At 49.0% G+C, this 24,637-nt stretch overlaps 1 protein-coding gene across 5 annotated transcripts; it reads right to left on the bottom strand.

Annotated features, from left to right (window-relative positions):
• Window positions 1–122: 122 nt before the first annotated feature.
• LOC111938643 (uncharacterized) lies at window positions 123–22,950 on the bottom strand. 5 transcript variants are annotated; one of them, XM_023940501.2, is made up of 14 exons: window positions 22,046–22,950; window positions 17,711–17,785; window positions 16,524–16,573; window positions 14,946–14,999; window positions 11,032–11,182; window positions 9,435–9,517; window positions 8,145–8,279; window positions 7,789–8,040; window positions 7,066–7,223; window positions 3,975–4,168; window positions 3,590–3,651; window positions 2,996–3,160; window positions 1,679–1,750; window positions 123–642 (listed from the first exon to the last, which is right to left on the bottom strand). In XM_023940501.2, exons 1-14 carry the CDS (start codon window positions 22,230–22,232, stop codon window positions 571–573), a joined length of 1,710 nt encoding a protein of 569 aa, XP_023796269.1. In that variant the 5' UTR covers window positions 22,233–22,950; the 3' UTR covers window positions 123–570. The 5 variants fall into 5 exon arrangements, with proteins under 5 accessions (XP_023796269.1, XP_023796270.1, XP_023796268.1 ...); XM_023940502.2 differs by having other exon boundaries at window positions 1,666–1,750; window positions 3,590–3,657; window positions 22,046–22,825; XM_023940500.2 differs by having other exon boundaries at window positions 3,590–3,657; window positions 22,046–22,825.
• Window positions 22,951–24,637: the final 1,687 nt, after the last annotated feature.

The following is a 24,637-nucleotide window of genomic DNA, read 5'->3' as shown; positions in this document are numbered from 1 at the left end:
TGGTCATGGCAGGTGCTCTTGCACAGCTCCAGACAAAGAACAGGAAATTTCCTCTGATTCCCTCCCCACCCTACTAAGAGGGGAGTAAAGGGTGTGTTAAAGAAACACTACTGAGCAAAATATGAAGATAGATTCCTTTGTATTAGAGATCAGTTGAGTGAGTCCAGGGACTAGCTCAGGCATCCCTCCACTGCCCAGGGGGGTAAAAAATATCCCCCAAAACCAACCAAAAGACCCCTCTCCAGCTTCGAAAGGGGATGTGAAAAACAAGAGGGCAAAGAACACAGTAAATCAAAGAGTGCTTCTAAGAAAAGCAGCAGGGTAAGATCATTCCCAGTCTGAGAATCGCCTTGGGAGGCATCAGTGGCCCCACACCGACATGGAATTATCCTCTGCAAACCCCCTGCAAGGGCATGCATAGAGTTCCCTCCTCCTGCCTTTGTTCTGGGCAGTGTTTCGTTCTGGGGCCAGTTCCCAGGAGGAGTTCCCATCCCCTTATTCCTGGAGTATCCCATTTTTCTGAAGCAGCTCTCAGAAGCAGTCATCCTTCTTGCCTCCAGCTCCCTGCATTCACCCACGGTCCTTCCGCTCTTGGACAAGCTCCAGGTCATCTGTGTCATCCACCTCCCCTCCATGATCCTCCTGGGGGTACAGGGAACAGCCAGGAAGGAAAAATCAGCAAAAAGGAAATGCTGGAAAGGTAGACCCTAAATAACAGCTCACCATGCTGTCCCCAAGCAGAACTGTTCCAACAAGCTAGCCCAGCTTTAGAAACCTGGGAAAATAGGGAAGAACCCACCTCTGCCAGGCACCTTTAGGTGTCACTGGCAGGACACAGAGGTGTCGTCATGATCAGACAAGGTGTTTTAAGCACATTTAATATCCTGGCAGTACAATGCAACTTTGACATCTCAGCCTGTTGCCTCTGCTGCATGAAGAGCAGAATGAGGGGTAGATATGAAGAGCAGATATGAGAAGCTGACATTTTACATCCACCACATTTAAAACTGTGTCACAAACCCCACCCAGGACAGGCAGCAGCCAGCAAAGCCTCCATAGATTGTTTTAGCTCCAACCATCCATTGCAGACACCTACAAGAGGCCTGGATTCACTCAGGGAAAAGAGACCTGACACCAACGCTGCTCTGCCTACCCCCTATTTCCCTACTCCATTCCCAGCAGGCAGCCCAAACCCTCAGCTCCTCAGCAGTCCTGGGGAAACTGCAGAAAAAATCCTCAGGAGCCACTCACAAAGGGCAGGGAGGGAATGAATGAGACTGGAAGAGGATTCATTTCTATCTCTGTGAGCCAGAAGGTACCAGGGTGAACCTCTCTAGCTCATGCTTGACAAACATTGCTCTGGCCTTGCTGCACTGGCACAGCCTGCGATTCATCACAGTTGCTGTTTGGGAAGCATCCCACAGCTTAGCTGCTGCAGGTAGATGCAGACAGAAAGAATGAAGGGACAAAGAGCACAAAAGGCGCTCTGAACACCTGAAAAAGGGAGCAGTGGTCTCCAGGTTCATTCTGTAGACCTCACTGAGCAGGCAGAAGCAGACCTAGAGTCCCTGCTCACATCCGGCTCCCTAAAAGCTGAGTCCTCCCCAGCTCCTGGCTGCCAACACACCCAGGTGACACCACAGCAGAGGGGGAAAGAGGAAGAACCTTGGTGTCGTACAATTTCTTGCTCCTGATCTTCTTGGTAGTCCTCCAGTGGGTCTTCCCTGGGCTTGGGAGGTCTGGCAGCATCCTGAAAAACACAGCCAGGCATGGTTGAGAGTGCCCCAGCCTGCTCCTATTCCCCGCCAGGGACACAGCTCCCTGGATGAGAGCCCCAGCTCTGGAAGTCAGGGCTGGATCAGGAATCAGGGGGAGCAGAGGGACAGTCAGGCAACACAAACTCCATTTATTTTTTCCATCCAGTTGCTTTTCCCACCTTCTAGCAGCTCCTTCCACTTGGAGAAAGATGTCTCTCCTGCAGCAGGAGGGCCCCAGGGCTCTTGCCCCAAGCCCCAGCACTCTGGAAAACTTTGCGTTATTTAGTGTAGAGCTTTGGGGAGCACAGCAGAGCCAGATCTGAAAGCCAGGTATTTATGTCACTAATTCTTTCCACATTTTCACTAATCTCAAGGAGGTGTTGCTCTGCTGGTGTCAGCATCTCTCATTTGATTTCCTTGGTCTGGATTTAGTTTTTTCTTTCTTAATTCCACTGTTAATCATGATTTTAGACCCTGACAGACAAAACACTCCTTTTTTAAAACAGGCAATGTTCAGCTGCTAGTCAAACCAAATGAACATTTCCCTGATACAAAGTCTGGCTTCAGGCAGCAAGAAACACTTTGTGAAATAAATGGATTCCATCTGCAAGGAGGCAGACAAGGAGACAGAGCTCTCACATGTTGTCATTGCTGCCAGGAGCCTTGGACAGGGCTGCACTGACCAGAACCCGAGCACAGACTCAGATTATTGTCTCTGGTTCTGGTCCCAAGTGCATGAAAAGTACCTGAAAAAGCCCCTCTGCAGGAACAGCTGGGAGTGAGCCATCCCCTATTCCACATCTCTCCATTCCTAAGGGCACTTTAGGTGCCGGGGGGACTTCAACAAGCAGAGAGGATGAGGCCAGAGCAAGCTCTGGTACATGGCTAAAAGATAATTTCCTAAATTCTGTCACCTTTGCTTATTCTGCTCCACTCTGCCCCAGAGCTGGAGTTGCACAGCTGCTTGTACTGGTAGGAAGCACAAGCAGAAGCAAAACAAAGAACCAGAAAGTCCTATGAAATGTAAATTTCAAGCTTCATTACAGCCAGTGGAAGAAAAAATAGGTTGGTTTTGACCAACCTGCCAGAGAGCTTTCTCCTACCTGCCACATCCTCGCAGTGGGATTATGGATCCATCCAGGAATCTGATGTTTCCCTTTCAGTCCTTAAGCTCTCTGCCCACGCATCCCCAGCTGAGAAACCCTCCCTGGTCCTGCTAGTTGTCCCTAGTCAGTCACCTTTGGTGGTTTCTCCTTCGACTCTTCTTTAACACTGGGCTCCTTAAACTTCTCTGAGCCTCCCATCTTCTCTTCAAAATCAGGTCTCTCCAGCTCAGCCTCCTCAAACTCATCCTCACCTTGGTTATTGGGGTCCTGGGCAGGATCTGCAGCATCAACTGGCATCTGGACAAGAAAAGCCTCTTGTGAATAGCTGGCAGGATATTCCCTCAGGAGGCAGAAAGGTTCTTTCCCCAGCAAGAGGAGGCGCTGGCCTGGAACACTTTGTTGCACCTCTCCAAGCCTTTTAGTGTTTGTTAAAAAAACCCAAAACAGTCTTTGTTATCCCTCCAGACCCAAGGAGATTGGAGTTGCACATGACAGAAAATTCTGGGCAATTATTGACTTATTGGACTCTTATTCCAAGCCAGAGTTGCATCCAGGTGAAACATGGCAGGATGAAAAGATGAAAACTTTTCACAGCCAGGTTGGACGGGGCTTGGAGCACGCTGGGACAGTGGAAGGTGTCCCTGCCCATGGCTGGAAGGAGGATGAGATGAGCATTAAAGTCCCTTCCAACCCTTGGAGTGGTTTTGTGATGCTGTAGTTACTCACCATGGGCTCCTGGACCACGGCCTCTTTCTGTGAGTGCATGTTCTCCTCCCTGTTGATCACTCCTGCATCTGCCAGGGACAGGGACCAGGACAGGGACAGGGACAGGGACAGGGACAGGGACAGTACAGGGACAGGGACAGGGACAGGGACAGGGACAGGGACAGGGACAGGGACAGGGACAGGGACAGGGACAGGGACAGTACAGGGACAGGGACAGGGACAGGGACAGGGACAGGGACAGGGACAGGGACAGGGACAGGGACAGTCAGTGGGGTCTCCTTAAAGCCACTGCCAGCAGTTTTGTGCTTTATCTCAACCTGCTCAGCGCAGGTGATACTCTGTGAATGTGTGCAGAGAAATATCATAAAGGAAACCATTTCCGTACCCATTTCCAGCTCCTCCTCATCCACCCTCTCCTTCTCTGCTGCCTGCTCTGCCCCTCTCCTCAGGCTGGGGGGCTGGGGGCTGCCTCTCTGTACCTTCTGCCCAGCCTTGGGGGCAAACTGAAGGTCCTTGGGGTACCCATGCACTTGTTCCTCATCCATCTGGACGTTCACCTTGCTAATGAGGTCCTTCCAGCTGCAACCAAACAGAACCCCCCTGCCTCAGTAAATATTCCATAAAACCATTTCATAATGGTAAGCAGAGAAAAAATATACTCCAACACATGCAGAAGTTTGGCCTAATTTAACTTTTTTTTTAGTCAAAACTAGCAGATTGTATTAATTACTGTGATATCTGCTTGAAAAAAAACATTTAATATGCCACATAGTAAGAAATAAGTTCTGCTTTGTAAATACAATTTATTGTAGAACTCCCTTAGTCTTATTCATATGACAATGACATCCACATAGCAATAAACTCCAGTTCTAAATAGATTCTTACTCATGACTCACACATACCCAAACACGCACATCTAATTGTTTAAAAATATCGAAACTACAATTCCTCTTCATTGTTCCAACTTAATGGAAAATGAAGATGATACTAAATTAAAATGAATGCTTCCCAAATACCTCAACAGCCTTAGTCAGGGGCAGCTTCAGAAGCAAAGAAGGGATGAAATCTCACTGACAGGGACTCAAAAATAAGTGAAGCAAAATCTTTTAACCCCCGTAAGTTGCAGCAAATTCCAAGCAGGCTCACTGCTTGCTACAGCCTATCCTCTACATGAAATTTAAAATTTTTTTTAAGACATTTCAGTTTTTTAACTGCTGGAAAGGACAAATGACCTTACCTTTAGCAGCTCTTTAAGCCAGCACACAAACAAATGAGATTTAAAAGTTTGCTTAAGACATTTCAATTTCTAATTACTGGAAAGGACAAGTGACTTTAACTTTAGAGGCTCTTTAAGCCAGCACACAAACCCCTCAGTGAGAAGAATCACTACGCAGCCCTCAGCTCAGACTTCCCCATTGTAAAATCACCGAAAAGCAGGTCGGCCATCAGCAAGAGTTGATCTGGAACTCACTGGTCAGAGCCTCCCAGGGCAGTAATTCCTGGATGTGTGCCCCCTTTGTGCTCTGCTGCAGCCTCGAGTTGCTCTTGGCTCTGGCAGGGTTGGGTTCCGTGCTCTTTATCACAAATTTATCACAAATCTCAGTCCATGTAAGAAAAGCCCCTATAACTCCTAGGTGATCTGGAGTCTTGTAACTCCAACTGCTCTGTAACTCCTCGGTGATAGCTCCAGGAAAAGCAAAGCACACCGAAAACCGCAGGATCCCTGTCCTCACCAAAATCCCTTGCCAAACAAATCAATGCAGTTTTCTGCCTCACATGAAGTGACAGGAGCCTGGCTGGGCTCAGCGTGGTGAGGAAAGGCTATTCTGCCATCACAGCCCTCAGCCACACCCACACCAGGCCCACACCAGGCCCTGCCTGCAACAACTGATGCCTTAGCATTTCAGCTTTTCTATTTTTCATCTATTTGTAACCCTGCAGTTCTTTAGTGCATGTTATAAATCCATACTGTGATATTGGCTTTTCACAAATATTAAGATGAATGTTCTATGTTACATGCTTTTGCTATGTCTTTTTCTTTTTCTCCTGCTAGCAAGTTTTAGGCATAGGTCAAGAAGAATTTTGGACATTAGGGCTAGGTCCTGTCTGTACAAAGCAAGATAACCTCCAGTGAACAGATGATGGGGCCCAGGCTGCTATCAATACTGACCACCTGTAGAAGAAGGAACCCCAGCCCAAATAAAAAGATGATAAAGAGAAATTAAACTTCTGGGATGCATGTTCTAAAAAGGCAGACCCAGGGCGTGGCCATGCAAAATACTTCTTGGAAAAGTTTGAATATGCATTAAACCCCTACAGCAGAATGGGATAAAAGAAGTGTTACAAAGATACCAGGTGTACTCTTGGCAGCGTGCCAAGGCACCCGGCTGTTACCTTTTATTTTATGTCTCCTATTGTCTTTATTAAGCCTTTTAAAATTTAACAGGAGAGTGAACCTCATTTTTCACAGTGCAGAACTCTACACTTCACACACAGTGGGAGCTGCTGCCTTCCCATTTTGGGCAGACACAGCAATTCCTCTCCAGGCCTGGGAATCAAGGACACCTCACTGCCCCAGGCCTGAGAGATGGAAACAAAAGTGAGTTGGGGACAGCAAACTTGGGGTAAATTCCTTCATTTCCTGAAGCTGGAATTGGAGGATTAACCCCCAATCTGCAAATGGATCAAATTTATAAAAGGATAAAAACCCATGAGCCATGGTCCATTTTGGGTGGTTTTGTCTGCCCTAAATGCACCTGAAGGCCCTTTGATAAATAGAACTGCTTTTTATTCCCTTAATTTTGTCTGGCCTCTGTTTTTAGGGACTCCAGAAAAGGCATCACAACCACAATATCCCCTGAGCTGTTCCTGCTGTGGTCCCTGCAGAAGTGATTTATCACAGCACTTTGGGGAGGATGTGGCCATTTAAAGAAATAATCAAAGCACAGTTTCTGCCCCGGAAAGGCCACAGGTTAAGTGATCAGACAAAAATAGAAGAGAAGAAAGGGCAGGAACAGGCTGAGTCTAGAATGAAATGAAGTTTTGTCTACAGATTAAACAGAAATGAAATCCTGTTTGCTCCAATAAACCGAACAGACACAACCTGCACACACACAGGGGATAAATAAATTAAAGGAGGAAGCACTATTTCCAGAGCCACTTTTTGGATTGTGGCCAGGCTTTGATGAATTGCAGCCAGAGAGAGACATTTTCTTCCTTTTGCAGAACAGAACAGTCTCCTGCCAGTGCTTCTGAGACAACAAATGGTATCCCCAGTGTCTGTACAGCATCTACTGGATCCTGGGCCCTGACCAGGCTCCCAGGAATTCCACCAATACCAGTAACACACCAAAAAAAGGCTGTTCCTCCAATCATTTTTCAAGCAAACCCACAATAAAGATGAGAGAGACATGTGATGCTCCTTTTGGGCATTTTCACCCCAAAAGCTGAGAGTGGAAGAGTTTTGTGTCACCAACCTTTGCATTTGCACCTGTCTGATCCCTGCTGAGTGGTGGTTATCTGGTACTGGAAGCTTTTCTGCTGGAGAGGGTTGTCCTGGATCAGCCAGGGACAGCCCAGGAGCCTGGCTTTCCTCATGGCTTCGCACCTGGATGCGCATCACCATCTTCACATCCTGCACAGGAGACACATGTAGGCACCTGGGATGTCAAACACCCCCAAATCTGGACAGGTTTATGGGCCAGAAAATCCTTTATCAAAGAATAAACATCTTGAAATGCTTCCAAAAAAATCTACAGCCCACCTGCCCACCCTGCAATAGAAGACTCCTCTTTTAGCGCAGCGAAAAAGGAATAATTCAGATCCTACATTATCCAGGTTTATCTGGGGTAGGTGAATCTCCAAGAAAAGAGGAGCAACAAAACTGCCTCTAAAATACCTCTCCCACATCGACATTACTGTAATTAAAGTCCAGCCATGCTGCAATTACTGTCTTTTTTTTAAAAGAGATTTGCTGTCCATAACTCCCTCTCAATCACCCCAGGAGGCCAGGAGGGCTGCTTTGATGATTTATTCTTTGCAGCCTTGGCAGAAGAACCCAATCCCCTGAGCCTGGGCACGAGACCACCAACTCAGTGTGTTAAACCTGAGGCCAGCACTGCTCACGCACATGGCACCACAAACACCAGAATTCAGAGCTTTCACAAGACAAGGCCACACCAAAGCAGTGTAGAACCTACTGGGTTCCTGTTGGGCAAGCTGTTCATGGTGCGGGTGAACCTGACCATGTGGCTGTCCCCATGCCGCACTGGCCAGGCTGGCACGGCCTCTGGCAGTGAATTGGCACCCTGTTCTGGGGCTGGCTGACTGAAGGGCACATGTGGCTGTGGCCTGGGGCCATCATGGCTGGAAGATCCCTGTCCTGCCAGCCGCTGAGCACTGGGCACCGCTGAGGGCAGCGTGGGATGGTTCTCCTGGCTGGCCTGGAAAGACTGCAAGGAAGGAAGGAAGACAAGAGCAAATTCAGCTTTGTTATCTTAAAGCTCCACCAGCCTTGAAGAATGCTTATCCCTGGGTTTTCCTGGGAATACCACACCTTCTGTCTCCCCAGCTGAAGCCGGCTGCTGGCTGGTACCAGAGGCTGCTGCCCCTTCCCAGCTCCTCCTCCTCCTCTCATGCCTGGCATCTTCTGGAGAGCTTCTTTGAGCTGCCTGAACTCTTCCATCTGGGCCTGAGTGGAGGAGAAAGACACAGAGAGACCTCACATGGGGTTTAACATATCCCTGCTGGGAACAGCCACTCCTTATTTGTCTGGCAGAGGTACATTTTGAATAAAATGTGTATTTTATGCATATGAAAGTTGGAGAAAATTCACAGCCATTAATGACAACCCCAAATTTCTATCTTGCCCCTTTGTCAGTCTTGTCTCTCATTTTACTGCACTTCTACCCTGAGCTGCTGCATTGATTCTTTTCCTGATGCTGTTCAGTGCAGGAGGCATGGATTAACTCCTGCCTTTGCACAAGGGTATCCTGCTCTTAGCTGTGCCTCCCTCTCCTCATGTACCTCCAGATCACCTAATTTCCTTCCAGTGGAGGCATTTCCCCCTGGATGTGCTCATCCCAGCAGGGCTGACAATAACTGGCATAATCCTACTTGACAATCCAATTTACTTTGCAAGACGAAGGAAAATCGATTCTCCTGGATTGGGTGAGCAAATGCAACCCATCTCTCTCTTTCTTTCATTTCCAGCCCTGAAAAGTAGGGCTTGAAAAAGCCACTCAGAAAAGCTCCTCATTTCCACCCTTGTTATTTATAGGAAATTGAAAGGGGGAGACCTTTTTCATGTGCTTGCCAGGGTACCTGGCAATGGACCAAATTAGGGACTGGACAGAGTAGGAAAGTTTCCAAGCAGCAAGCAAAGTTTAGCAGGAAATTAATTCCTGAGCAGGCTTTGTTGATTTTCAGTTCTTCCCCATGAAATGTGACCTTAAAATTAACATTAAAAACAAAACAAACACCAACAAAACCTCTCAGCAAAGCAAACATAAAAGGAACGAGGAAAAGGCAGCCAAGAAGGGTTCCTGGGATATTAATTTGTAGGAAACTTCCAGTCAAGACAACCCAGAAGGATGCAAAACTTGTACCCATCCAAGCATCACTTGGAAGTATCTGGAATGTGGGGAGATGTTCCATGGTTGGGAATTCGGAGGCTTTGTGCAGAAAATCTGTATTTTCAGCTGCTGGGATAGACTCCAGGCTGGAGGATTTTCCAGAGTGGATCTACACTACCAACACCATTTTAGGCAACTCACCACCCTGGAATACAGCTGGAAACTGGATTTATTATTTAGAGAATATCTGGATGCAGACCCCAGGTGGTTACCTGGGCATTGAGGAGCTGGGAGTGAACATCCTGGTGAGCCTTCCTGAGGAGCTTGCTCTCTTCTCTGAGTTTAAACACAGTGTCTGCAGGAAAAGAAGAAATTTGCTTAAAAGAGAAAGTTTTTTCAAGTGTGGCATCTCCCTTTCTCACCATCGATTTCCCCTGACCTCACAGATCTCTCCAAGCCAAGGAATTACAAACCTACTCACCATTCCTTCCAGCACTCCCAGGAATTCCTTCTCTCCAGACTCTTTCCTACCTCCTGCTCTCAGCTCAGGCTCCTGCTGTGTTTGCCACAGGACTCAGATAATGCTTTTTTATTTCCCTTCTCCCTTGCAGCTCAAGAGAAGGGGGAGCAGGGAGTCACTGCCCCTTCCTGGGGCAACTGCGAGGTTAAGGAAGAGCCCCAGGAAGAGTTTGCCAGCTCTCCTGAGTCCACAGATTCCCTCCTCCTGCACAAAGAAGCTGCTTCTTGATGGTACATACCAAAAAAAACCCCACGACCCACTTAGAGAAAACAACCATGGGACAGCTTTGTCCTCAGGCACGTTTATTCCTGAGCTTTTAAGGAACAGTTGTGCCTGCAGCCTCCAGGTTGGAGCTTGAAAAAGAGCTTTTTCAAACTCTTTGCACGCTCCTGAGCACTGCAGCGCCAAGACATGCGATGTGCTGAGGTCTGGGGATCATCATGTACCCTCTGACAGAAATGAAAGGCTGTGTCCCAAAATGCCAGCCTGATTTTGGATCCTGGATCTCTCGGAACACCCCCAGGACAGGAGGCACCAGGGTTTCTCTGAACACACAGTTGCAATGTGGGCTGGGATGGCAATCTTTCCATGACTGGATGGTCTCTGTGGTGGGCTAAATAGCACACAAGACTAAAAATTACAGATATTTCTGATTACAGGGTTTATTTTCTTTATATTCAGCCCTGGGACAACACATTTTTCCACTGAGGTTGGGTGCCATGCTGTTGCCTTGCAGTGAGGGTTGACATCAAATTAAGAATGGAACTCACTGAAAGCCAGTCTAACAAAAACCCCTCGATTCCCCTCTAACAATGTGTATTTCAGGAACAGAGACAATCAAATACTTAGGTTTCATTTATTTGTCCTCAACTTCCCCCCCTCTAACCCAAAAGCTCATCAGATATTATACTGCGCTTTGCTGAGCAGAGGGAAAGAAACCCAAACATCGACAAGCAGATTTTGATGTTCCAGACCTCATCAGGTAGGAACAGATGCAAAACTTAGAAGTCCCACAATATAATTAAACAGCAACTGAATAAAAACTACTCTTTGGGAATTAAAGGGATCAGCATTACCTACAACACTCACACTATTAAATTGCATTTTACAGACCTACACCATTCATTAAAAAAAAGTGTGTCTCATTTTGCTCCCAAGCTCAAATGTCAGAATTTGCAGGATTTGTTCCAGCAGCACCATCTGAGGCAGGACAGTGCTTCAAGACACTGCACATCATCATACAAAATTGTTCCTGGGGGTGTTTTTGGGGGCTTGCAGAGGAATCTCTGCTCTCTCTTGATCCCAGTCCTTCCTCAGCCTGGTGTTTATTGAGTTTTTATTACCCTCACCCTGCAGGTTGGTGACCTCGCTGTCCTTCTCCTGCTGCAGCTGGGTGAATTTCTGGCTGTGGGTCTCCAGGCTCTTACGGTGCTCCAGTTTCAGGCTGTTGTGCTGCAGCTGCAGGTCCAGCAGCTGCTTCTTGACATCGTCATGCTGGTTCTGGAGAGAAAAAGAAGGCTTAGAGTCAGTCCTAGGGGAGTAATTGAGTATTGCCAAGTGTGTCTGTTTAATCAGTTGCTTGAGGGGGCAGGAGAAATGTTTGTTCCTCCAGCGAGGCAGCCAGAAATCCCAAGTATAATCAAGCACTCTCTGTGTTCAGTGGTCCAGGGGAAGATGTAAAATGCCAGTTAAACTCTGCTTTGGGAGGAGGTTCTGGGGGTTTCCTTGGGAGCCAGTAAGCTGGAGGCAAATTGGTGGCAAGTCCCTTTCTGGAACAAGGCCAGGAGCTGCTCCTGCAGAAATCCATTGCAGTGCAGGCCATGAAATTTGCTGGTATCAAACCAAACACCTGTGAAACACAAATCCAAGGGCTCTCCCAGACTTCCCAGACCTCTAAAGGACATTCCCTGCTCCTTTCCATGGAATCCCAGCCTGCACACTGCAGGGTGGGAATAATCACCTTTGAAGAGGGTCAAATGCCCATGACCTTCCTCAGGTGTTGGACACACACCTGGACACCCAGGGCTTTTCCCTCTGCTTGGTTTGCTTCCCAACAGCCTGGAAGTTCTCCCAGACACCCCTCAGAGCTGGTCTGACAGGACCGAGAGCTTCTGCAGGGATCCTGACAGAGCCCACGTTCCCCACAGCACCACGGGGCTCACAGGCATCAAATTCCAGGGTAACAAGACTCTCACAAGACCACAGACTATTTCAAGAAGGCCAAGAATTCACCAGATAGAAGCGAGCTGGAAAGCTGCTCTCTTCTTCCCTCCCCTCTTGCAGAAAACACTCAGAAACATCCTTTTACTCAGATCTGCTGAACCAGAATTCACCTCCTTTGGGTTTTTTTGTTGTTGTTGTTGTTCCCATGGTAACCCAGAGAGAGATTCCTTCCACATTCAGTTTGTCAACACCAATTATGTATGCAGACTGAGTGGCTCTCAGGTGAACCCTGGCCCTGCCACACCATCAGGATTCAGGCAGCCATTTCAGTGAGGCTTCCTGGGGGGAAAAATAAAACGTAAAAAATATTCTTATTTTTTTAAAAACCTCTAAATGCTATCAATGCTTGCATTTATCTCCCGGAAAACAAAGTGTCTGTGGCCCAGGCATTCCTCCTGAAGCAATTATCTTCCATTAAAAGAGAGGTAGCTGTGCTCCAAAAACACAGGCAGTGCAGAGGAAAAGATGGAGGGGTCCCAGAGACAGAACAACGACATCAGGTTAACCAGATCACAAGATCTGGAAGGAAAATAAAGAGAACTGAAGATTCCCACTTCGGCTTTCAAAGGTACTTTGAGTGCTCACCAGAGCCCCTAGCAGAAAGCACTGCAGAGGAACCAGTTCCCTAAAATAATTTTGATACCAAACATCTCAGAAACCACAACATTAGTGAGGTTTGATTTAAACAAGAAGCTCCTGTGAAATCCAAGGAGTTTTCAGTTCTCATCAGCTCAGGCCAATTAATTTCTCGATTATATTCTGCCTGTGAGGTGATGTGCATAATTTGTGTTGCCAGATTGCTCCCAGGCAGGAGGGAGGAAATTTTCATTCTCTGACAGTAGCAGGAGCTAGGAAGGGAGACATATGCCTCAACCAAGGTCTCACACAGCACCCAAGGCTGCTGCTTGTCCAGCACAGGGAGCATTCCCACTCCCAGATGATTTCTGAGGGCTGGGACCAGGCGGGGCAAAACTCCAACAGGAATCCAAAGATGCTGCTGCAGACAGGAGGTCTGGAACAGCCCACATGGGATTATTAATCAGAGAATTTAATTATCTGCAAGCAGAACATTCCTGACCCAGTCAGTTCCACCAAGGCCAGTATCCTGAGGTGCCCAGGGACCTCTCATGTCCTTCTGAGTGAGAAGATTCCCTTCTCCACCTCCCAATCCTGATGTCTAACTCAGTCAAGCAGCACCTACAGGATACAGCACATGAATGTTGTGTAAATGATGTTTAGTGCAGCTGGGGTGAGGGGTGACATGACATCTTGTCCTGGCATTTCTGGGTCCCTCCCACTGCAGTTTGTGGAAATCATCATTCCCAAGTCAGCTCATCTCCCAAAAATCAGGAGTTCTTCCACTCAGAGCAGCAAGTTCTCCCCTCCCACCTTCCTTCTGCTGTTTAAACAGCAGGAAGTGCCTGAGATGTTTCAGACCTCACTCCCCAAGGCAGAAATGATCAGGTGAAGGTGAAGAAGGCAATAACAGCACCTCAAACCCAGCTATTTCTGCCTTGATTTAAGAGCAACTTTGTGGGCAGCAACTGGACAAAGTGGAATCAATAACCTGGATGTTTAACTCAAAGCAGAGGAAGGCCACACATCATTTTCCATGTTACAGCAGCCTCAGGAAGTCCACACCAGAATTCCTTGGCCTGCTGCAGGGAATGCCAGGATGCCTCCTCCAGAGTGATGGCAGCCAAACATTTTCATCTCCACTCAAGAGGAAGAAAGGACTTTGTAACACAAAGCCTGGCCCCCGCAGGAACCCAGACACAGGCAACTAATGCTATTTTTAGGCAAAGTCAAGCCCCTCTGAGGGGCTGTGCCAGATCCAGATGTGAATCAGACATCGAGGGAGGACCAGAGCACACCAGGGTGACAGCAGTGGCCAGGAATACCAAAGCCGGATGTGCTGCTGTTGCTTCATGGAACCCTTTGGTGACGTTTGGGACCTCCAGCCCAGCTGCTTCTGGGCATGTATGACATGTCCCATTTCCAAGGTAATGACATTCCTGGCAGCAATCTTCCTCCTGAGCAAGCCAGTTCCACTGGGAAACATTTTTGCCTGGGCTGCAGTGACAGAAGTGTCACTCAGAGCCTCATAATGGGCTAAAAAGTGCTTTTTCAGTCTTGGGGTGGGGGGGGTGGGTTGAAATCTCCCACAGTCCCAAGGGCTGGTTTTGTCTTTCAGCAGCTGTAAATGGAGTTTAAAAAAAAACTAGATGGTTGGGGCTGGTTTTTTTTTCCCACCCCTCCAATGAAAGGAAGCAAGGGAAAGGGAGCCAGGAGAAAAAAAAAAGCTCTGAGTGTCCCCTTGAAAGAAGCAAAGCAGAGCATTCTGCTCAGCCTGCAGTTGCTATGAAGAGGAATGTTGCTGTTGCAGAGTGTTCCCAGAATCCACAGTGCTGAAGAATACCCAAGAGACAGAACTGTACTTCCCTTTTCCCCAAGCTGGAATCCAAAAGCCAGGCAGCTGGAGGTCCAGCTTAGCTCAAGAAATCCAGCCCAGCAGTGCTAAGGGCAGCTGGAACCCAGCCCTCTTTCTCCATCCCAGAGTTAAATTAGCATTTCACTGCCAAGGTTTAGACTAAAAACGTTAAATAAAAACCATCCCAGCAGCACCCAGTTGCACTGCTCCAACAAAAGCAAAATTGAACATCAAGATACACTTCAGGTAGAGCAGGTAATAAGCTATAAAATGGTATAAAATGCTATAAAATGCTACAAGCTTCCCTGCTCTGAGCCTCTTCCATGGACTGGAATATTTTGTACAAGCCCAAAGGGTGAGCTCCAATGAATAAACCCATTTTCACACCAAGACCCAGAAAACCAGCAAAACCCTGAATGATAAAAGTGCAGAAAGGCTGCTATTGAAACAAGTTGTGGGTGAGAGCTGTAACCTGAGACAGAGTCAACAGGGAACTGTCCCGGACCTGAGCAGTCAGGGAGAAAAGTGGATCAACACGGATCTCCTCACCAAGTGCAGGAATCTTGGGATTTTCCATCCCTTAGAACACAGCAGCCAAACCTTCCTTACCTTCAGGATCTTGTGCTGGGAACTGAGGGCTCCGTATCTGTTCATGGAGTCTTGCTGGGGAGAAAAAAGATCCAGCAGTGCCATTAGAGTCCAGAAAAATCCAAGGGAGGGAGAAAAAATGCACAGAAGCACCTGCCCAAATTCACACCCTCAGGGAGGGACTGGGACCAGCCCACCTTGGGGACAAGCAGAACATGCAAGACAGGAAAATAATGTTTTTCCAAAGAACATTTCCCAAGCAATTTATTAATTGTGGGGTTAATTCACATTTTGAGTGGTTTTCCCCAGCCCACAGGGAAAGCCCTCAGGACTTTGTCAAGGCAAGCCCTGGTGCTGAAGGAGCTTTATGCATTGAACCCCTTCCCGCAAGGCTGAGCTCTCCTGGCAGCAGCTGAGGGGGAGGAAGAGAAGGCAGCAGAGCTCAGGCTGTCACCCACACACCGAAACTGCAGTGTTTCCCCAAAAAAAAAAAAAAAAAAGGATCACTAGGCAATGGAGTGAGCCCTCAGGCAAACTCTGTAAGCAGGCAGAGCAGCCAAACAGAGCTCATATGGCTCAAAGCAGCAACAGAGAGGGATTCACCACTCCAGAGGGGTCGGTGTCACTCCAACAGCTCAGCTCAGGCTCACCAAGGGTCACCCCCTTCCTCTGTGTCCCCAGGGTGCCATTTTTCACCCCAGCAACATCATCCCCTCACAGCAGGTGTGGAGTCACCACCCACTGTGCCCAAAGGCTTTGTCCCCACGGCAGCAGTGCCACCTGAGAGGGTACAGTCCCAGCACAGGCAGGTTCACAAAACATCTGCTGGCATCAGAGTTTGGGCACTTCAGAGCAAAGGGAAGCAGCATCATGAAGTGTAAATGACAGGCCATGTAGAGACTGCCACTACAACCCCCAATTTAATATGATAAATACTCAATAAATACTCAATACAGTCTGAAGTATCCCTAGCAGATGAGCCCAAATTGCAAGGGAGTTGCCCACCATTAAAAAAAATTCAGATATTTTTCTGTCACAGGCTGACATTCACCCACAGAGGAGCAGCCTAAAAGTGATTCCCCTTCTCCCACATCTCATCCACAGATGCTCTGGGAAAGGAATAAAGCCAGCCTGATAACTTGAGTGAATGTGACAGACTGTATCCCAAGGATGCATTTCTTCCCTGCCCTCACTGAAGAATCCTTTTCCCCACTGAGTGGGGAGTCCACAGGCCGGTGAAAATCAGCTGACAATCCCTGGAGACAGAAAACAATGGATATGCTTTGCCCAGCATCACCATGGCCTTTCTTCCCATGATGAGCCTTGCATTCAGCCTCTTCTGTCCCATGGAATTCACAATTCCCCTGTCACACCAGGAGCTGGGAATCATCTCCTTGGCTGTCACACGTGGGAGAACAGGCAGAACAACTCCAGCCCTTTCCCTGAGATGGAGTATATCCTCCATTTGGCAGAGGAGTCAGCCAAAGTTCAGCCTGTGCCACACACACATGGAGCCTTCCAGTGACCTCAAAACCCTGGTGGCATCAGAAAAAATATTTCCCATTGTCCCACAGACAGCATGGGACAAACCACACCTACCTTCTCCTTGTTGAGAGCTTCCTGAGCTTCTAACTTGTATACTAAAAAATCTAGAAATGGGAGAAAAGGAGACAGTTTAATGAGCTGGAATTCCACAAGGATCTGGTTTGGATTTTGCAGAGGAGGGAGAGGGAAGAAGGAACTCAGCCCCTTGCTGAGCAAAAGCCTGCCAGTCAATAAACTGGAATGCAGATGCTGCTTGGAGGCCATTCCATGCCCCTTCCATTTTTCATAAGAGTTGTTTACCCAAGAAATGCCCTTCCTTTTCCATTCCATAGGCAAGTGTATTGATGGTCTCCTACCTCACAAACAAAAAGCTGCAGCTTGATGTCAAGGAAGCTGAATAACTTTTTGAGGTATTCTGAAATGAGAGATGACTCAGGAAAAGGGGAACCAAAGTTGCTGTGAGACCCGAACTCATGTGCTGATCTCATCTGTGCCAGCTTCTTAAAACAGGAACACCCCACAACATGGTAACATTTATAAGAATGCTTCATTTCCTCAACAAATTAATTAAAGAGGCAGCACAGAAATGCAAGTTCTGCCTCAGCCAGGCAGCCACAGAACTGCAGCCAAACCTGTATGCTGGATACAGCACCCAGAAGCACAAAGCATGCTGGAGTGAGGAGCAGGGATGCCACCCCACACACCACTTTTAAAGATAAAATCCAATTTATTAAGTTGCCAACAACAATCCGGTGCAGAGGGGCCTGACACCCAAGCACAGCACCCTGCTGAAAGGCACATGAATTGATCATGAGTTGGGCTTTCTGCTTCCTGCTGTATTCCATGGTCTTAAAATGCCCTGCATGTTTGTGTCTTGTCCTGAGCACCAGCTCTACAGGACCTGGCAGCCTGCATTGTCCAGTGATGCTGCTACCACTGAGCACCTGTAGAGCTCAGCATCTTCAGATCACTTTTGGGAGAAAGCTGACATCTTTCCAAGGAAAAAACATGGTCCATGTGCCAGGTTTAGTCACCACTTGAAGTGTTCAAACACCACGACAGGAGGGCTGTTACTCACAGATTGGCCTGAGGACAAGTGTAGGAGTAGGAGAGAACAGAACCCACCTGTCAGCACCCTCTGCCCACAGGCACGTCACTTCACTGTTCCAAATTTCCACCCAGGGACAGCCACTGAGGCAGGAGAGGGTTTGGGTACAGCTGGGGCTTTGCCTGGGACTCACCTTCCTTTGTCTTCTTGTGCTCCCCTCGCTCCTTCTGCAGGGATCGCTCCAGCCGGGACCGGTGCTCGTACACCACTGTGGGAACAGAGAGAGGCAGAGAATGACACAAACCTCAAATTTAGCCCCACATATCTTTCCTACCTGGAAATTACTCTCCTACCTGGAGCAGGGAGGGGACATTTGGGCTGCAGACCATGGATATTCCTGATATAATACACTCCAGTCTCACCCACAAATTGGGAGTATTTGCACTCAGGTTTTGCTTTCAAGCTCAAGCTATGATGTGCAAGAGATGCTTTAGTGATCAGTGGCTAAATTGTGTTTTTGTGGGCCAAGTGCCTGCCAGGCTCAAGCAGCCAGAGTCAGCTGTTCTGGAAGAGCATCAGCACCATGCAGGAGAGATTTTTTTCCCCTTCCACAACCCAGGCCACACACAACTGAGAACAGAGAGGGCTGAGCTGTTCTCAGTTGTTCCAGACAGTGCAGCTGGTCTGGACTGGACAAAGTAAACCTAGACGTAATACAAATCTAATCTAGCCATAACACAAATCTAATTTAGCTAGCCTAATTCATGTCTGAACCACTGCACACCACTGGCCAGGATGCTGGGCAGGGAGAGAAGTATCAGCCAATGGCTGTCTAACCTGGGAAATTTGAATTGAGTATTTAAGTGAGTTCTGAATAATAAATGGGGCTTTTTTGTCTCATGAACACCGAGGGCACGAGTCGTAGATCTTTGTCTCCCCACCTACGACCATCATGTTACACTGAGCAGCCACATGACAAATGGAAGTGCCAGAGAAGACTCCTGATGGATGGTGACAAATCCACTCTGATGTGTGAATGCCACCACACTCAGCTCCAACAGGCTTCTCATGCCCTCAGACAGGCCAGGATAGCACTGGGCAGCACTCAGAGGGAGAGGGGATGAAAGAAACCTCCCAGATCCAAGATCCCTGCAGAGACAAGACTATTGGGGGTCAGTTATGCCATAACTCATAGTCTCCAGAAAAATTAAGCCAGTGGGGTGCATGAAACCAGTGCTAATCCATTCCCTGCTGAAATCTTGGCAAGCCAAGAGCCCCAAGTGACTCATTCTCTCACTCCAAGTGGATTTGTGGACCCTGACAGCTCCACTCAGGTCATGCTGGAGTAGCAAATTCCTCTGTCCTTTCTGACTTTCTTCAAGGGGCAGCAAGGGGAAGAGCCATAGCTGAGCCAGACTGAATCCTTCCTTATCTTTGTGAACACAGACATCTCAGTGATGAAGATGCTTCTCCTGGACTGGGCCACTCCACTCAGACTTCCTTCTGAACCACATTGTCCAAACCATTCCAGCAGTGGTTTCAACCTGGAAGGATGTTTCCTCCTCCTAAGCAGCAAGCCCATCTCTGCAGCTGTCCAAGTGTCTCCTCCGTGATAGCTTTATTTTTAGGAGCACTTTTCTCAACAGACCGCTCAGATGAAACCCTGAGGGCCTCCCCAGCTGAGCACACAAAGGGCCATGGGTGCTTCTTTCCTCCATGCTAGAAAAGCCTTGTCCAAGGGAACTGTCAGCTTGAGAACATCAGCCGCTTCACACAGGATTTGGGAACCCTGGGCACTCACTTTCTGACTCTCTCACGTCTGACTTCCTTGCAGTCTGATCTAGCAGAGCTCCTGAGGGCAAGGCTTTGATGTGATGGGAACTTCCCACCACAATGGGCTGTGTTAACACCCACAGCCACAGATCCTAAGGATGCTAAGGATCTTCCCAGAGCAGGGAAGGCTTCAGGGACAGCTCCAGTTCACAGGCTGTTGATTCAGAATTTTACAGCACAAAATCTGGCTCTCCCTGACCCTGTTTTTGTAAGTCAGATAAACTGAAGTAACCTCCAGTGACTAGAAAATAAAGTTTTAATCTCTCCTGCCTTTCCTACAGGTCCCCAGAGCCCAGAGAAAGTGGGTTTAGCTTCACACAGAGGAGGGAGTCAGCACTGCACACAGCAGCATCTCAGCACCCCAGGGTGTTCAGGACCAGCAGTTGGACTTTGATAATCCCAGTGCGTCCCTTTCAACTCAGGACAAAATTCCAAAATTCTATGATTCTTTACTCATCTTTGTGGTGAGAGACAGCAACAACTCATCTGACCCAACTGGCACTGCACAGTTCGCGAGGCCAGGGAGCCAGGAAGTCTTGAACAATTTGCTTCTACAGGAGAGAATGGAGGGTGGTCAGTGTCTAAATCCAGCTGGAATCCAGCCAGGACTCGGCTCTAAGGCACCCTCACCTGATGCCAAAGGAGCTGCTGAAACAATGAAACCCCTTGCTGAAAAAGCAGGACCAAGTGCAGAAGAGGACACAGGAATTAAAGTCATGCTACAAGTGCAGGGACAGAGCCCAGGTTTGTCCCCAGAGCACTGCAGGGAGCAGCCACAGCACCAGAGCCACGGCCAAATGTGCCAAGCACTGCTGCACTGCCAGACTCCCATGAGCATCACTCCCATCTTCCCCATGCCAGGCTCCTCCCAGCAGCCAAATCCAAAAAGAAGCCTTGCCTTTGTTAAAACTGTTGGACAAGTGAGTGTCTTCTCAAAATAAAAAAGGGTAGCCATGGCAACAACTGTATTTAGGGATGGGAGGACTGACAGGCGGTTAGAAATCCAAGCAACAGGCTGTAGTTCTGCCAGTCACACATATTTGGGTGGAAAAAATATGAGCTTGGCTCAGTGGTTGGCCTGTTGTTCCTAGAACTGGGGCTCCCTGAGGCTACCACTGTCATTCTCTGGAGAAGCAGCCCCTCTCTCCAAGAGGAGCAAGAGATACACCAGGAAGGAATGTGGGTTCTGTAAGTTCTGCCCCGCTAATCTCTGCACATCCCAAACTCAGGATGCAGGTGGGAATCATGGCTGGGGCTGAGCTGTACGTGTTTGATTACCTTGTAGAGCAAGGAAAAATGGAACCAAATCATGAGATAACAGCACTGAACCTGAACACACATCCGATCCATTCCCAAGGCTGGTTGGGTTTTGTTTCCTGGAGAGGGACATACACAGCCCCCACACTCTGAAAACAGAGCACACAGCCCTGGGCACCTGGCAGGAAGCTCCATTTGCATCACAGAACCATCAGGAGAAGATGTAACCCTAAAAGACACAAATGTCGAGTCACAGGTCTGCAGAATGCCCCAGAAATCCAGGCCATAGGAAGAATATCCCTGGATGTGTCCAGGAAGGTCATGACAGATACCCTGTATTTGATTTTAGCTGGGGAAGTTTTCCCATTATAAACACTGTGATCTAAACGGACTTTTTTAGGGGGTGGGGGCAAATGGGTTAAATAATGTCTTGACCTTGAGAAGAACAATTTTTGGCCACCTCTGTTAATTCTGTGGGTACTCCAGAGGCAGCCCGTCCTCCAGCATTAAACACCCCAAGTGCTGCGTACCCCGAGGGGATCCCCACCAAACCTCTCCATGGGGAGCTCAGCAAATCCCTCCAGAGACTCCAAATCCTGTGACAGCTGATAGAAACGTCGCCTTGGCCCAGCAAGGCTGGAATGATAGGCTGGACAAAGGAGATAAGAGTTCAGCGGTGGAGTAACTGCGTGTCCTCAGCCTTCCCTGCTGACAGCTCCCCGTGGGCTAAAATCCTATTTTCCCACAGTGAGGCATTTATGTAAAGAGGACAAACGAGGGGAGAGAGGGGGAGGAGGAATCCACACACTGTGTTTGCCTTCCGGTCTGCGGCAGCTCTTGCCAGAGGAACCAAGTGCTGGTCAGCATGATCAGAAAAGCCAATTCTTCTTCCTCCTCCTCCTCCTCCTCCTCTTCCTCTTCCCCTCTTTTTAGGGAGATAAATTCTGGAGCATCCGTCAGCCCTAAAATGCTGGCACGACTTTTTTAGTCTCGGATCAACCTCTCGAGACAAGAAGTGGGTTTATCACCTTGCAAAGGCAGTGGGCAGCAGCAGACTGTGACAACAAACTTTAGTCAAAGATTCCTTCCCTCTCTGCTCACTTCCACACGGGGCAGAGAGAGCAAAGCCGCATCTCAGAGCCATGCGTTTTCATGGCCTCACATTTCGCGTGACAGGGGTTTAGATCTGCAGCCAAAGGGAAAAGAAATGTAATAGACGTGACGCAGCTGAGCTCGCCGACCCCCCTGTGCTGCGAGCAGCAAATTCAGACTCATGGCTGCTCTAATTGCTGACATCCAAATAGGGGAAAAAGGAAACGGGAACAGCATCTTTAAAGCCAAGAGATGAACGTCTCCAGGGCACCCTGCTCATGGCTGGGAGGGACAGAAGTTGGGGCAAGGTGTGCACACACAGACACCTCCAGAGCGGGTCACTCACCTTGGAGCTGGGCTGACAGTGCTTCCTGCTGCTGTTTGTATTTCTGCGCCAGCGCTTCGGCGTTCCACACCTTCTGCTGCAAGTGGTTGTAGAGGAAAACTCCGGAGGTCAGGCAGGCCACGGTGGCCAGGCAGAAGGCGGTCTGCAGCAGCCCCTTCTGCCTCCTCGAGCACATCCCGGTGCCCATGGCGGGGCCGGAGCGCGGCGATGCAGTGCTGCCTCGCCGGCGATGCTAGAGCATCTGATTCTTTCCGCCCAACAGCCCCTTTTCTCCGCAAACTCGCAGATCCCTCCGGAAGGTACGATTGCAGGCTCGCCTTCGCTCCCTCCCGGCCCTGGAGAGGCTCCTGCCGGGCTCTACTCCTCGCTGTCCATCGGGATATCGGTGTCCGAGCGGAGCAGCCGCATACTCGGCCCGGGGGGCGGTCCGGGGGGCTGCGGGGAGAGGGCAGCCGGCGGAGGGCACCGAACAGGAGCAGCAGGAGGAGGAAAACTTTTGCTTCCCATGTGCTGCGGCGGAGGGGGGGGGGGGGCGGGAAGGGGGTACCGCCGCCTTTGGCTCTTCCCACCTCCCCCGCTGGAGCAGCCACCGGAAAAAATAACCCGGCGAGAGGAGGAGAAGCTCTTGGGCCCCCTCCCCGCGGCTTCCCCCGCCGGCAGCTCCTGGAGGAAGTGGCGGCAGCGGGGCCGGGAGAACGGCCAGGAACGCGGCGGCGGCGGCGGCGGCAGCATCCGGGCTGCGGCGGCCCAGAGTCCGCCCTCGACGGCGGGAGGGGCTGCGGGGACCGGGGGGGACAGAGTGGGACCGGAAGGGACAGAGGAAGACCGGGGGGGACAGAGGGGGACAACAGAGTCCCGAGCCCTGCTGCCCCCCCGAGGGACCAGCTTCCCGTCCGCCTCCCTCTGCCACCGCCGGGACCAGGCATCACCTGGAGCCCCGTCGTCCCCGTGTTCCCTGCTCCAAACGAGCTGCCGGCACCTGTTGCTAACGGGAGATGGATGTTAGACACGAGAATGGATTAACCGGGAAAGCATCCTCACGAGAGCTCTTTAAAAGCTGTGGTTTCTCCTCGGGAAAATAGGAGCTGGTAAAGGCAGGAGGGCGGCGTGAGGAGAAGGCTGTGAGTTTGGCTTTTTCCAAATGGTTTGCGCTGGAAGTGATCTTAAAGCTCGTCTCATTACCCTGCATTGGGCAGGGACATCTTCCACAATCCCAGGGTCCTCCAAACCCTGTCCAACCCGGCCTTCGACACTTCCAGGAATGAGGGATTCCGAGGTGTTCTGGACATGCCCTCCACGTGGGCTCTTCTCTTCCGGCAGAGCCCAGCTGGTTTTACCCAGGTGTGTGATGTACAAGATGACCTTTAAAGGTCCCTTCCAACCCAAACCATTCCATAATTTTTTACCTCATGGGACAGACAAAGCTCCTGGAGGCTTGCCTGTGATCTGAGCTCATATCTAAGACCCCCAGGTTTGTAATGAATCTTCTCTGCACCAGCACCCTGACTGTTAGATTGGCTCATCTTTTGTCTGAGCTCACAAGGATATTTCTTCTGGAATTCTGCCACGTTCCCTCTTTCAGGTGCCTGGGGAATAAGCAACAATCACAACAGTTCTTCAGCAGCAATTCCCCTCGAAGAATTGTGCATGGTGGTTTTGTAAATATTAATTAATTGAGCTTTACAGCACTGCTGGGAATTAGTTGAGTGACACTTCTGTCACCCTCATTTGTTGTGAAGAAAACCGAGGCACAGTGTTCATGTAAGGATATGATTTATCCAAGGTAACTTTTTTATGGTAGGATTTCCCCCACCTCAAGCATTTTAAGTGGATTTAGTGGATTTGTTCTGCCAAACCTTGGGTGAGACTCAGCCTGCTGGAAACGGGGTGATTTGGCTGACGGTCCTGGCTCTGGGTGCAGCTTCCACTAAACATTATAGGCTTTCCTTAATGAATTAACTCATTATTGCAGTTATTTCTGAAAACCAGATGCGATGCAATGTTTCACGGCAGCATTTGTCTGCCATGGATTGCGTGTGTGTAGGACCAGGGATAACCTCATTGCTGATTCCCAGATACTTAGTTCAAGACACTTCACTGCAGCAGACAGATTTACTGTCCAACTGTGTCTCTACACAAACACCCAACCCTGGGAGATGCTGAATGCTCCACCATCTCTTCAGGCAGTTTGTCAGGAGCTGGAATGTCTTTTATCTGCGTCCTGAGGACTGAGCAGACAGCCCATGGGATGAGGGTTTCAGTCTCAATTTTGCCTCTATTCAGCACATTCTTCTTTTTTTTTTCCCCTCCTGCACTCATTAATTACTTCCTCGTGTGCTGATTCCTGCCTAAGAAACACTGTGAGTTTTTGAGGTTTTTGACAGAGAGGAGTCTAGAAAAGGTTAAAATCTGGATTAGGGAATATTTATCTGAGAAAGATTTGATTGACAGAATTTCTGTGAGCAGGCACTTTACTTTTGTAATAAATAACTTTACTCCTGCAGTAAACTCAGGTTTAGATTTAACCCCATATTTTCTGCACCAGATTTAAGTCCAGTGAGACCCAAAGGCTTTGCTTCATGCTTGTTCTTT

This window comes from Cyanistes caeruleus, chromosome 22 (genome assembly GCF_971803275.1).
Source record: "Cyanistes caeruleus chromosome 22, bCyaCae1.hap1.1, whole genome shotgun sequence".
Lineage (NCBI taxonomy): Eukaryota > Metazoa > Chordata > Aves > Passeriformes > Paridae > Cyanistes > Cyanistes caeruleus.
The sequence above is the reverse complement of the archived record's forward strand: the minus strand, read 5'-3'. Positions and strand labels throughout refer to the sequence as shown.